This window comes from Varanus komodoensis, unplaced genomic scaffold (genome assembly GCF_004798865.1).
Source record: "Varanus komodoensis strain SLA01 unplaced genomic scaffold, ASM479886v1 scaffold1, whole genome shotgun sequence".
NCBI classification, from domain to species: Eukaryota; Metazoa; Chordata; class Lepidosauria; order Squamata; family Varanidae; genus Varanus; species Varanus komodoensis.
Genome location: NW_025335268.1, coordinates 13,424,952 through 13,439,762, shown reverse-complemented (window position 1 = coordinate 13,439,762; position 14,811 = coordinate 13,424,952). Strand labels below are relative to the sequence as shown.

General features: G+C 44.8%; 1 protein-coding gene across 1 annotated transcript in view; it reads right to left on the bottom strand.

Annotated features, from left to right (window-relative positions):
- LOC123033713 (potassium channel subfamily K member 17-like) overlaps nt 1–10,801 on the bottom strand; it is a 32,812-nt gene extending 22,011 nt beyond the window's left edge. The window contains exons 1-2 of the mRNA XM_044450459.1: nt 10,678–10,801; nt 9,588–10,138 (exon numbers count right to left, since the gene is read on the bottom strand). Of these exons, the coding sequence (XP_044306394.1) occupies nt 9,588–10,138; nt 10,678–10,801 (675 nt within the window). The remainder of the gene's footprint in view (nt 1–9,587; nt 10,139–10,677) is intronic.
- Nucleotides 10,802–14,811: the final 4,010 nt, after the last annotated feature.

Below are 14,811 nucleotides of genomic sequence, written 5' to 3'. Positions count from 1 at the left end.
TGCAGGTGTCAAAGGATGCGTGCAAGATGCATTCTCACAACCAAATCACTCTGAGATGCATGTCCCCAGGATAACCTTAGTACAAGTTCATTGCTCTTGGAGCTGGAGGCACTGACTGCCACGCAGATGTCTTCCTTTGCTATTATCTAGGCAATAATACAATATTAGATAGAAGATAGATAGATCACTTCCAGCCACTGAAGTGGGCTCCCAAGCAGTGAACAGAAAGAAAATGACAAGTCATCATTCAGCTATACCCATTATCACGAAAACCTATCACACACTCAGGCAAATAAGAAAAAAAATGTGAACCTGGCATCTGAAAGCATACAACACTGGCCCAGGCAAATATCCCCAGGATTCAGGAGTCAGATCGCCACCACCAAAAGCACCTTTTTGTTTATACTTCCTAATGCATTTCTCTTAACTGGTCTCCCAGCATGCACTTTAAATTCCTTGAAAGAAAACTAGGATATTAGTAGAATAAATGAAAAAATATAAACTGGATCACCTGTGGTGCACCCAGAGCTCCTCTGCAATCTTGACATTCGAAACAAGCTCCCTGCTGACAAGGACAAGGACAGAAATGACCTAAGCAAACACGGGGCAAAGCCAGACACCATATAGGAAACACAGACCACTGTCTCTTCCATCATTTTAAATGGAAAAAATCCATAGGAGAGAGCCAGTCTCAGCACACGAACAATGGGGACGGAGAGGAGAGGAGAGGAGAGGAACTGCTTAAAGCAGCCCAGCCTAGTGCCCTCCACACAGGCTGGCCTAACCAAAAGTGGTTTCAGGTTTGAAGTGAATTACTGGGAGAGGCCTGGTTGCCAGAGACAGAGGAAACCAGGTAAGGAATCACCTCTAGCAGAGATGACTGTTGTATAGCGCGGTTTTACGGATGAGACCGGAGACTGGTTGGAATTATTGAGAGAGATTTATTTACCTGCAGGGACCAAGCACTCATAGGAGTGTGGTCCCGAGCAGACAAATGCAGCTTTTTTAATACTCTTTTACAGCTATGCCGGTGCTTGAATAACAGCGAGCAATGGGGAACCCCACTGAGTTACATTTGCACATTTTGCACTTTTCCCATGCTAAAGCAAGCAAGCGAGGGTACAAGGGCGTGACGTTGGCGGTTATGCTTGAGCGTAGCCTACTTTGTTTTCATCCTTGCGTAGCGTGCACATTCGTTGGGGTTCCTGTTCTTGTTCACGTGAACAGGACACCCTGATCATGCTTTCTTTTACCCGTGACGAGCCATGCCCTGGCTGCATGTTCGATTATGAGGGGGTTACAACAATGACCAGCTTCATCATCACAGAATACACTACAGAGGGCATAGTGGGGGGCAGAAATCACAGCCCCCACACTTTGTTCCCAGCACAGGATCCAATGCATCCCAAAGTCTGAGGGCACAGGACTTCGTGCATTCTATGCTCTTATAACAAAACTATGTAGAAACTGCTTGTGATGGTGAAGAAATGATGAAAAGACACTCTTGCATCCTCTCTTCCAGGAACACTGCATGCTAATACCATAAATACTGTAACCGTGGAATCCTTAGGTGACATTTCTGCACTTGGGATATGCATAGGAGGGTCCAGGATCAAAGCTAAACATCCAAACACAAGAAAAAGACAAATCGGACACAGTGCAAATTTGCAGAGATCCCTCCAGTTATAAAACAGTCCCTAGGTCTGTAGGATCCATACAACTCAAAAAACAAGCTGGTCTGTTGCAAAATTTGAGGTCAGAGTCATCAAAGTCTGAACTCACTTGAAGGTGCTGTGGCTTTCTTCCAACACCACTAGCAACAACTTCATTGTTCCTTGGACCGAGACATCCTCTCATTTCGCTCACAGGGTTTTAAAAGGCAGATTTAGAAGTAAAACTGTTCCCTGTGTCCAGCAGAGCCATTAAATGTAGCCACAAGTATTTGTTAGGGTGAAATGCTGTGAGGAACCTCAAAGGCCTAGATGAAAGCATGAGATCACCAGCTACCAGGTGTCATGAATTCCTTCCTTTATCCTTGAGATAAGGATGTTTACATATCCTCTTGCTGAGCCTTCTTTCACTCTCCCTTCCCTTGTCTCCCAGAAAGGCTGAGTAGCTGGTATATTGCTCCCAGGAGCAATACCTGTCACATCAGGAAGCAATATGACTAGAGAGACAATGTAAACTCTTCTTTTGCTTGTTTTATGAATAATCTGCATCCATAGTTCATTTCTGTATCCATTCAATAAAATGTATACTGTCTTTGGCACACATAGTTTCATACTTACTTAGAATTTCTTCCAAAGTTTTCATGTAAAACAAAAACAAAAACCTACCCCTTGTTCCCTGAACTTAACACACTGTTGACTCCCTCCCCAATCCTATGAAGATGTGATGCAGAACTGAAAATGTTTGATCCATTACCTTTTATACCTTTTTTTGCTTTGGGAATTATTTACACTCTGATATCATGTACTTTTTTTTTGTTTAGTCGCAAAGTCATGCCGACCCATCACAACCCCATGGACAACATTCCTCCAGGCCCTCCTGTCCTCGACCATCTCTCAGAATCCACCCAAGCCCATACCCACTGCCCCAGTGACTCCAACTAGCCACCTCATCCTCTGACATCCCCTTCTCCTTTTGCTTCTATTATATACCATATTAAAATATAAAAGGAAGAAATATTAATGTGATAGACATGTGACTATCTTCATCAGTAAAAAGGAACACTCACAATTCAGTTTTAACCTATGATTTTTTTCTCTTTTCTGATAACACCCTTTTCCCCTCTGAAATCATGCCATCCATGGCTTGGGGTGGCGGCAGGGGAGGGGGGGATTTGGAAACACTTGCCAGTCTTGCTTAATAAATGAACACGTAATCATCTCTAACATGAGAAGCTTCATTCCCCATCAGCATGTGATCTTCTTAACTGTACTATTACTTTAACTTTCCAATGCTGCAACCCTGCACATACTTAGCTGGGGAAAATTCCCATTGAATTCAGTGGGGCTTACTTCTGAGAAAGCAAACAGTGATTATATTGGAAGTTTACATCTGATATCAATGTTCTTTGTAAGAATCCTTGCAACAGAGGGCCAGGTTTGAGGGTGGTGAAGGCAATAAATAAGAGTTTCTGAGCGCAAACTCTCTGTTAAGGTATAAACAAGATTTCTGATCTTTCACCTATGTACCTGAAGAGTCATTTTAAGAGTAACATTCACACTTACCGGAGTCAATAAGTTAAAGCAAGAAAAACTTTCACTTGGAAAGGACAAGGTTCAACCACTGATAATATGAAAAGGAAGCAAACTTGGAGAATGTGGTAAACATACTGAAAGAAACATGAAGATTATAAATGCAATCCTATGCACACTTCTGCAATCCGCAGGTTTTTCAGTCGGATCATGCTGTAAATTGCATCAGCTGCATTTATACAGAATGGTACACATCAACTGTGTTGTGATTATGTAGACAGCCCCTTTACTCTCACGTGGCTCTTCTCCCCAGTACAAGAAGCTTTTAAAAACCCGCAGCATTGTTTGTTTGGTATACTATCTGAAACAGGACACCGACTTCCTGCTCCCAAACAAGCTAGGATTTGTAGTATGAACATACTTTAGCTGTACTATATTCACCTTTATTGATACTGTATCAATTTGACCATTTGTAAACTTCCATAGGAGCATGTATATCTTGAACGTAGCATATATATGCTCAAAATAAACATCAATATACTTTCTGGTTTTTTATTTTTGCAGTGTCTTGGAAAAGCATTTGAGTGATCTTATTCTCCCTTCCTTCCCTTTTGATTCTCCCACTGATGAAGCCAGGCCAGACCTCCAGGGAAAAGAGTGGCATAGCAGAAGGCAAGGGTCACCAGCTCTTGAAGCAAAGGCGGCTTTTGCTTTTAAGGAGTTTAAGGACAGAACATACTCTGCAAATGCCTTGTTCTGCATCACAGCAACCCATGTGGCAACCTTCCCCTCCCACATTATACTTTGGCCCAACACAAGCATTAACGTCCTAACCTAGAGCTACACATATTTCCAATTTTACTCTAGTATAAACCCAGATCAAAGTTCGAGCACAGGGGTTTAGGGTCATTAACCCTTTCCCCAGCTATAGGCCTTATCTGGATTAAGGGCTCCACCACACCTGCAATTTATATTGCAAACTAATGAGCTTTCAGATTGGGGCCCTGCACTTACACTAGAGTAAAAATAATTTTAAAAAGTACAGCTGCTAGTTACATCTTTAAAGTAGTGCCTGCTTCTGTCTTCTGTGAAGCCAAAGTTGGTATTCAAATCCTAGGAGAGACCATTATTTGGCTTCCCACCTGACTACCCAAGCATAAAGTGGAGACACAATTTTTGATAGTTAAATAAAACTGAATAAAATGGAGAGTTGCTGTGACATGTTCTCTGTGTTGTTTATATTCTGCTGGTAAACTTGCTGGTGATATGCTTTAGAACTTCTGGCAGACAGAAGCTAAGCACAGTGAGAGTGTACACCCAGTGGAACATGTCACAAGAAGAACATGAGCAAAGTGAATTGATGCCATGATACAGGAGAGGAGAGGAAGTCAGCAGATTAAGGGGCAACTAGCCCTGTAAGGAAAGCAGCTTCCAAATGTATTAGGAGTTGAATGGATATACTCGTATATGGGTTATTCACTATTTTAGTAACTTCTGAGTTGATGCCACATTCTTTTCATGTACATTCTGGAAGCATTATTGTCAAACCTTAACAATGTCCCCCTACGTTCTTGAAATGGACACAGGGCTTGGAAGAAGCAATATAGAAACAGTGTGAAGGGGCCTCCTGGGCCATCTAGTCTGACCTCCAGCTCCAGTAGGCTCCGCTCATGACATGCCCACCATGTGCATGCCTAGCCTATCTTTGAACACCCACACCTCACCGATGGGGCCTCAACCACCTCCTGTGGAACTCCATTCCATACCCTCAGGGTCCTAACTGTCAGGAAGTACATGAAATATGTTTAGAACTATTCATTTCCCCTGCTACCATATAAGTCTTGCACACGAGAGGTTATCAGTTTAATCCCTGCTGTTGAACAAGGAATCCCAGACTTCAACCCCAATCTTGATTGCTGAAATTCTGCCCTTTCCCTTCTGATCACAGATCAGTTCCTGGTTCCCTGGCTTTGCATGTCCCTGCCCTGAAAAAGGATAAATGCCCCTCTCAAGACTTACTGACAGTAAGAGTTTTAAGTTAAAATATGCAGATATTTGGGGGTATCTTGCTCTGCCCCATTTGTCTCTGGGCCCCCCCAAGAATCTCCATGAAACTGAAGTCACTCTCAGGCTGAACAGGCCTCAGGATCCTGGTTTAAAACATTTCAAGTAGCAGCAGGGCACAAATGATAGATTTTCCTATTAAGATCAAATTAAACTAATGCAAGTCTGGCAAAATGGTTAGAGTGTTGGACTGGAACTTGGAAGATCTGGGTTCTAGTGCTCACTCAACCATGAAGCTCACTGGGAGACTTTGGGCCTGTCGTGGACTTTCAGCATGAATTCCCTCACAGGGTTGCGAAGAGGATAAAATGGAGAAGAAAAGCAATCTTGTAAGCTGCTTTGGGTTCCTTGCAAGATGAAGAAAGGTGGGATACAGATCAATGCAATAATAATAACTACCACCAAAGAGGGTAGCCAATAGAGGCATAGATAATCACTGGTTTAATTTTTATTTAAAAAACAATACAGGTGACCAGAATATGTGGAAGTTCCCTTCTACCATTCCATGGCAGGAAAATCAGAGGGAATGTACTCCCATCAAAATTATTGGCAAGCAATTGTGTGACACCCAAAACTTACATTTAAAATAAAACTTCACCTTTGCATGACCCAAGCTTTGCCTGTATGAAGACTCTAGAGTGAATTCTTGAGAGTTTCCAGCAAAAATGTTTTGGTAGAAGAAATGAAGAATTTTGTTGGTGGCTCTGGGTACAAGTTGGCAACAGTTGAGCAGTCTGCCAGGATCTTCTACTCTCCAACTTTCACGACTGCATGTGACGTGATTCCAAAATATATATTCAGGATGAACGGTTGCCTGCTTGTACTTTACTGAGAGTCGGTGTGGTGCAGCAGTTCAAGTGCTGGACTGGGAACGTGGAAGATCTGGGTTCTAAAACCCACTTGGCCATGAAGTTTACTGTGTGACTTTGGGCTAGTGACTCACTCCCAGCTCAACCTACCTCACAGAACTGCTGCTGTGAGAAGACGATGGAGCTATGTAAGCTGCCTTGGGTTCCTCATAGAAGGAAAAAATATGGAATATAAAGGCAATATAATAATAATACTCTTTTGCAGGGTAGCCTGATAAACAAAAATTAACATGCCAGCCTACTACCCTCCATGAAGAGAGCTATTCTCTGCTTAGGGTACAGGAATCTCTAAGGGCTTTTAAACATCGCATCTGTGATGCTATAAATGCACAGCTGTCAACTTACTTGTGCTCAGATCATTATTTTCCCTTAAAGTTGTGCTTGCTCTGGCAAATTAAATCTTCCCTTTCTCAGAGACTGTAGCCATGCCATAGTCACATGAGACATGGGTGTGCAAGTATTGACACCTGCTAGCAGCTGACTAGCAATGTGAAAGCTGATGAGTAGTCAATAATCTACTGCTGTAGCAAGCAAGTGTTCCCCAACTGAACTGTTTGCACACTATTAAAGTTGGCTTTTTTTGGAAAAGTATTGAACATGAGTGGCCTTCTTTCCAGAGGAACAATCCTCTACTTTATGAATTCATAATTTTAATTATAGCCTTAAACCTTGGGAGGATGCATAAGAAGGCTTTCTTAAGTATTCTCTCTAGACCAAGAGCATCCACCAAAACTTTTTAATGGTACACTCATCCCTTTCTAACAAGATTGTTTGCTCTCTCTCTTCACCTGACTACAGGTGAACTGGGAATCATGCTACTGATGATTTGGATATAAATTTTCAGATTGTCCACATCAGCATTGACTGAAGGGGCAAATAAAAAAGCAAACTGGAAAGAGCTAGCTTATAGGAAACTTCTGCTTTAAAAAAACAAAACAAAACATCCCAGTAAAGCTTTTTTTAGCTGTATTTTGTCTATTTAGATTAAAGTTGGGGCGTCCATTATTTTGCATTATCAATAGAAGCTACTCAGTTTAGTTCTCAGAATCTCCCTGGTAGAGAAGGGACTAAAGAACTGTACGTAAAGGATGGGAAAAAGCCACCAACTCCAACACGAAATGTCTTTTCCCCCTCCCAATAAGATTGTCCCAATGACTAAGCCACAGAACTTATCACACTGTGTCAGAGGCAGAGTGGAAGTGTATCAGACAGCCCCAGATAACTCAAAAAAGTGAGCCCAGCTTGTCATTTCTATGATCAAAAGAATCAGCCGCAACACTGCCATGGAAAATGAACTTGCAATTCCCTGAGCTGTTTTTTTAATTGATCCATTTTCTATAACCCTTACCCTTCCTCATCGATTCGCTGTGCTGGCTGATATTTTCACGTCCTGAATCGTATCTAAACCCCACTTATATTGCAAAGGTTGCACTTTGTGTTTATCCTGTAAAGTCAGTAGAACACATTAGGAGGTGCATCAATGGTTTAAAAAATCAAGTCCAGGAGGACTGATGTGAAATAGAAAACATGCCTTAATACCACTATATCCTCCTTCATTTTGGCCACTGAGCTCAAAGGCCCCTGAAACCAAGTCAATTTCCCGAAGAGATATGAGCTATTAATTTAATCTGCCAGCAGCTGCCAGAAGCCAGAAAAAGTCTTCTTTCTCAGTAAGTATTTTAAGGTTTCCGAGGAAGATTTGAGAAAAGTTCCCTTCTAAATAAGGGAATAATATCCACACAGTCCAGCACCGAGAATGTTTTTATATGCCTTGGTCATTAATCCTAATCATGATATCCCCATAATGCAGAAGGGGAGTTGAAGCCCAGCCCACACAGAAGTCCAGGCCAAAAACAAAAAAACCAAAACAAAAAAACTCACAGGATAACATTGAAGGGAACTAAATGATCAACTATTTTATTCATAACTGCATTTCTACTACCTTGGATGATGCTCACCAGGTACCAAATATTGCCTATAATGACTTGTCTGTCTTTTTGCCCCCTATCATGGCTGAGGCAACTAAAGACTGCCTGCTGAAACTTTTAGCCACTACACTGCTTCAGTTCATAAGAGCAAAAAAGACCTCTGCTGGGTCAGACCAGAGGTTTACCTGTTCCCAAATTCTATTATCAGAGTGACCAACCAGGTGCCCCCAAGAAGCCCTCAAGCAGGGCATGGGTGTCACGCCACCCTCCTGCCCTTGCTCATGTCCCCCAGCAACTGGTACACAAAGGCAGGCTGCCTCTGATGCAAGAGGTGCTTATTAGCAGCATGACCAGTAGCCATCAATAGCTTTATCCTCTGTGAATTTGCCTAATCCCCTTTTAAAGCCATCCAGGCTAACACAGATTCGGTATCTCAGTGACAGTCCGATGAAGTCAATATTTTAATGGACGGTCCCATTCGCCAATTTTCTCTGACAGCAAGAATTTTTCCTGGTGGCTCGCTTAAGGGCTGTCCAGGACTCAGCTCCTTGGCGTCGCCATCACTCCCTGCAGTCCATGCAGCATGAACTGAGAAGTACACCTCAGAACCTCTTTGGGCAGCAAAGACCCAAACAATCAGTGTCGACTTATTCCTGTCCCTGAGGATGCCTCGCTCACCTCCTGTTCACTTCCGGAGCCCCATCCACCAGCAAGTGAAAGAGGACCTCTGAGACTGAGCAGTGCACCTTTCACCCTGCACCAGTCTCATCCGGCAGCTACTATTGGTTAAGTTTCGGGGGTAATGCAGGATTCTCCCAGCCTCGGCTGGGAAACTGACTGTTTCTCTGGTTTCCTCAGAAACACTTCATGGCAGGATCCTTTCAGTGGGGACCCTCACAGCCCCTGCAGCTCAAAGTAGTTACTCAGTGATGTGTTGGACTCTAGCCAAGTGTTCAGTCCAGGACTTGGACGTGTTGCAAGGTACACGCTTACCACGGCTATCTTGAGAAAGTCTTCCAAACAGATTTGCTCCCAGTTACCTTGACATCAATCATGAGATTACACCCAAGCCAGGCACTTCTCTGAGGGCCTGAATTCCTTCCTCCCAGTCGTGGCTCCCTGCACACCCCTGTCCCACAAGCCCATTGGAGGGCCAGGAGGGATCAGCTACTGAACATGGGAAGAAAACGGTACTTCTGAGCACGCCTTATCAGCCATGCCACGTATCTACTACAGCCTAAGTTAGCTTTCCCCAACCAGTGGCCCTCCAGAAGCCTTGAATTCCAACCAATAGTACTGTGCAGGAATAATGGGAGTTGCAGTCCGCACCTGGAAGGCACTCAGTTGGGGCCAGGATGCAGAGCTAGGCTTTCTTGAGTTCCCACAGCGAACCCCTGGGGCATGCCTTCTTCCCTCACGGGATGCGCCAGCCCAGCGCTCCCTGCGCCCCGCCGGCCCCCAGGCGCCCCCTACCCCCGGACGGCTCCGCTGCCGCCTCCCCCGGGAGGGCTGCGCCCGGCTCGTACCACCGCGAGGCGCTCCAGGTCGTCCGGCTCGAGGCACGTGTAGTTCTCCAGCAGGTTCCACTTCTCCTGCAGCAACCACTGCGCCTGCTCGCGCTCCACCGGCGACTCCAGGGCCCAGAAGGCGGCGCTGCCCAGCAGCAGGTAGCTCACGTAGGCCAGCAGCAGCAGCGGAGTGGCGGGCACCCGCCAGCGCCCGGTTGTGGAGGCATCCTCCGCGGCCGCCCTGCCGCCGCACATCTTCTCCTTCGCGGCGCGTCTGCCCGGCGGGTTCACCGGGGGGCGCCGCTGAGAGGCTGGCGGGGCGGGGCGGGAAAGCGAGGCCGCCGCCGGAGGGCGAGGTGTGCCCTCCCTCGAGGGAACGCCGGCGGCGCCCTGGCTCGCCTCCCGCTGCTTGGGCGGAGTTAAGGGGAAGGAGCGCCGGTCGCCTTTCTGAGCCGCGCTGGCGAGCACTTCAGGTGCCGGCGCTTCCCCGGGTGCTGGGCGCCGCTCCGGGTCTGATGCTTGAGCCCGCGTGTGCTCAGGCCGAGCCTCCGAGAGCGCCTCCGGGCAGCCTGCGGAGCCCCATACCCTCCCACCGGAGTTTGAGCACGCAGCTTGGGCTTTCGCTCAACGCAGGGAGAAAGGGGCTCGACGACCTTTGGCCTTCCAAGCTCTCTGACCTACATCTCCCCTCAGCCCCAGCCAGTGGAGGATGGGAGTTGTGAGCCAGGACAGTCTGGAGGGTCACAAGTTGTCCGCTCCGCTATGTCATGGAAAGAAGGAGCTTAATATTCTAACCTGAAAAGGGGGGGGGGGGGATATGTGAGCCTCTGTTGCTTGGAGCTGGTGAAAATTTTAGGTGAAAACATCTGGAGGGACAAGAACATGTGAAATGCAGTTGCAAATAAAAGTGATGGAGGAGGAGGAATGATTTGAGCATGCGCATAGTGTGTTTTCTTCACCCAGTAATTCTTGCTGCCCAGACCTATTGGAAACTAGCTACTCATGTTCAAAACTAAGCACTGGTGCCATGTCCCTTTCCACTAGGAAGGGTAGACAGAAACGACTGGGTGGCAAGATGTGCCTTCTGCTGCCACAGTTGCTCACTTACTGCCTCTGGTCTCTGTGAGTTTCACTGAGCGTTTGAAAGTGGACTGGGGACCACTGTGGAGAGAGCCAGAAACTCCCAAGATCTGGAGAAGCTTTGACTCAATGGCCAAGTATACAGTGGGCATGCGTAAGACCTCTGCTTCAGTCCCTGGCTGTCTCAGACTACAAAGGCGATGGGTGGATGTTTTAAATTTCTTTCCTTTCATTGTACTTACACATATAGTCAAAGCAGGTGCCAATATTCTTCATGATGGGAAGCATACATGCTAAATAAGCTCATTTGCAGGATAGCTCAGCTACTTGTAGCAAAGAGATGGTTGCAACTTTGAAAGTATGCAATTTTATGCATACTTAAAATTGGAATAAGCCACCCTGAATGAATACAGAGGGACAGGGGCTATCTTTCAAGTAAGCATCCATAGGACTTCAGTCTGAAAAATGAAGCCACACTAGTCTTAAAGGTGGCCTGAAAGTAATGTTAATAAATGCATGCATGCCTTGGTTGTGGGCTACAGTCCTTCCATATTTCAGCCCCAGCTGTGCAGAAAGTGTTGTTTCAGGCCAGGAATGATTCTGTTAGTAGCAGCCCCAACCAAGCAGTGAAGATCCCCTCACACACACACACACGAAGCAATGGGGATCACTCCTGAGATTGTACAGGACTGCAAAATATTCATTGACTCTACAAGCTTTGCATTATTGGGCAGTTTCTTCAGCTTCCTGATGAAGCTCTTATACTGCAATTGTTCTGCCACAGGCATGGAATTTTATAAGAGGTCCAGGCATCATCTTCCATTGAAGTATCCCTGTGTTTACCCAACCACTTCTTCCATCTTTTTACTTGCAGAACGAATATCTGTGAAGGAGGAAAAGATGGAATAGGAGCAAAACACCTTTTGATTGGTGGCATTAGAAGCTATCCATCTGGAAGCACCCACATTCACTGACCCATCTCACTGCTCTTGAAACTTGTGATGAATTAATGCAACTTAGAGAGACTTCCATAGCACATCCTGTATCACTGAAGCACAAAGCAGTAGCAGTCTCAGCAGTCGCAGTCCAGCAGGAACTGAAACCGTGTGGTTGAATGCAGAGGGAACTCATTATTTTTAGTCACAGATCAAGGCAACATGCTTTAGTCGCCTGCAACTGGATTGACTGGGGGAAAGAGGACTTATCATGAGTGCTGGGAAGCAGAGCACCCTCTTGCTGCCTCAGAATAGCCCAGAAGCAATGGAGAAATGTGTCCATGGCCTTTCACCCTTTTCCTTTGAACAATGTCCTGGATGAAAGCTGAAGGGGCTGGAAACTGATGCCATAATACAAGAAGTTGGGGAGGATGTGGCAGTTCCTAACTACCAACATATGCATATAAGTACAGGAATATAGGGGTAAAATGTCACCATCCACAAGAGCACTTTGGGCAGTCTACACAATTTTCTCTTGTAGTGACCTACATCTGAATGTTTGCAGAACACCAGCTTAGAATATTTTCCATCAGTAGAGTGCTCTCAGGGTATTGATTGGACTCAAACCAGCCATTTTCCTGGACAGGAAAAACAGTACAAGTTTTCCTCTTTGGTGTGGGACCTTCGCTGGGCATCAGGGTCTTCCTGGTGTGCTCATTTGCTCTGATTCCTTAGCCCTGTCTGAGCATTCTCACTAATCACATGAGTGGGAGAGCAGGACTGCACTCATTGATACCAGTCCTCTGCCATGTTCCCGTCACCCATCCTCTGAGTCATTGCAGCTCTAAACCATGTAGGGATGCTACAGCATGGAAGGTGGCAGGGATGAGCAAGGCTGCATCTATGAAAGAGAAACCTGAGGAGGAATCTGAAAGCTGTGAACAGTTCTGTCCTTTCAATATGCTTGTCAAAAAGCCAAACAACAACAAAACAGCCCAGTGGAGGTAAAGAATAACTTATCCCAGCTTGAAAACTGCTTGCTTCCCAATGGTTTTGAGAACTTTGTTTCATTTTATCTTAGCAGCTGAACAGTGTGGAACAGAGTCACTTTATGGTGACTTTTCCCTTTAATCATAATCATGCCAGTTCAACCAATTTAGGAAAGGAGCTTTGGATTAGGTAGGCAGAAAATAAGCATTCTCTGAAACACATGACTGAGCTCCCTGAATCCGTGTATCAAAAATTCCCTTTGGTGAAACAGCTCTTCATAAGTTGATCCGCAAATTTGCTGCCAAAGCTTTGACCCCATTTACTATTCATGTTATTTAGCACCAATTCTTTATTGACAGTTTAAAAAATCCACAACTTCAACAGCCATACAATTTATGAAATATTAGAGAATTAGCTAGACAAACTTTCAACTTCTGTCTGCACATAACCTTTTACAATGCAAATTCAGGTCAGCTAGAGAATGCAGGAGGGGTTCACGTTCTCAAAACACTTTGGGGGACAGCCATATTGGCAGTATCAAAAATGGAGATGACACATTACATGAATCAATACAAAGTTATCTTCACATTTACATCCAAGTCACTTCTACCAGTGATGGAACAGCTCAATAAGTTCAGACATGGTAATAAAAGAAAATCTATGTGTGAGCCTGAAGAAGATTCATAATGTGTTTTTCAAGGAAGGCACTAGGTGATACATCAAATAACCTGCTGGAGATTAATATTCTGCTCTGTACGGAACTCCGTATCATATAGTAATTTGTATCATTAAAGTATTATGGTCTAGGAGTAGAGTAAAGGGGTGTCAGATTGTCCACATTTGGTGACAGACAAGTTAATTTGGTATGGTGTTGAATGGCTGACGTCAAGGCATGGGGTACTGTCTTGATCTGTGTAACATAACTATAAAGCCTCATGAAACCTTTAGAACGCTTTAAGCAGCATATACAATCCTTACGACATTTTGATTAAGCAGGCTGTTCATCCAATATGATCTGAAAAATCACTTGTGATACTACTTAGCCATAATTATTGGAATGGTCAGAGAAGGCTCATGGATGCATGAACTCTTTCTGATATTCCTATCTTTCTGTGAATGAGATGTCTAGTCCAGAAGTTGAAGGTTGTGTCCCAGTGCTTGTTCTCTTGAAATAAGAGACAGAAACAGAGTTTCAAGGGTAAGGATAGGGGGTTGGTTGTATCGAATTGAATGTCAGGAGTGGTGGCCAATGGGATACACGCCAACGGCAGGACAGAGCAAGGAAGGTAAAAACCATGCTAGTTAACATAGAAGCTACTCAGTCACCTGTCAGGAACATCCAGGTGAAAACTGCACACCGTAGAACCCAGGCAGCATTTGGTATTGTTGTTCATAAGAAGTTGGTGGTTTGGTGGCATTTGCAACGTTGGCCCAACCTATCCAGGAGATGCCACGAGACAGTAAAGTGCAGTGATTCATATTAATCCAGTGGCCTTTCCTGTAAGATTCTGCAGGTTCTCATCTTATTCTCTGTCTAAGTGATGTGAACATGCCACCTCTTGACAAGATCCTGAGGAACTGAAAGGGGCAGTGTTTAAAAACATGCAGGAGATGCTCTGTAATAGGCAGAGCTGGCTTCTGCTTTTGCATGTAGAAGCAGGAATTGAAGCTTGCATGCATTCTACCTTTTAAATTGTTTGCTCTCTATTCAACATGCTGTAAATAAAAATTGGTTTGTCATTCGTTTTAGCTGTTGACTGAATCTTTTAAACATTTCATACGGCAGTTGTGCACTCATTCTGCTACCCAGAATGAGCACCATTCTGAGTAGCAGAAGCCGAATCCATATTGGCAGAAGGACAGGGACAGGGAAAGGAAGTCCCTTGAATACTGGTTGGCCTAGGCCAGCTGGATTCCCAGAATGTTGATCTCTGACCCAGAGTATAGTGGAAGAGAAACCAGTGGGAATGCCCCATGGGCCATTTTAGATTCAAGTAACTCTAAGTGTGTAGTGTTTAAGTAAACCTAAACATGATGGGAGGGGGCTTAATTAGCAGATTGCCACATACCCAATCAAGATTTATGAACTTGGTACCAGGATGTGCCTGATTATTTCTTCACAGGTGAATCCAGGTGCATAATGCATATAAAAATTGACCACAAAGGTCAAAGCTGTTTAAGAGACTTCAGTCATCATTTCACAGTTTGCTTAAATAAAATGGTGGGCGTAGCTGCTT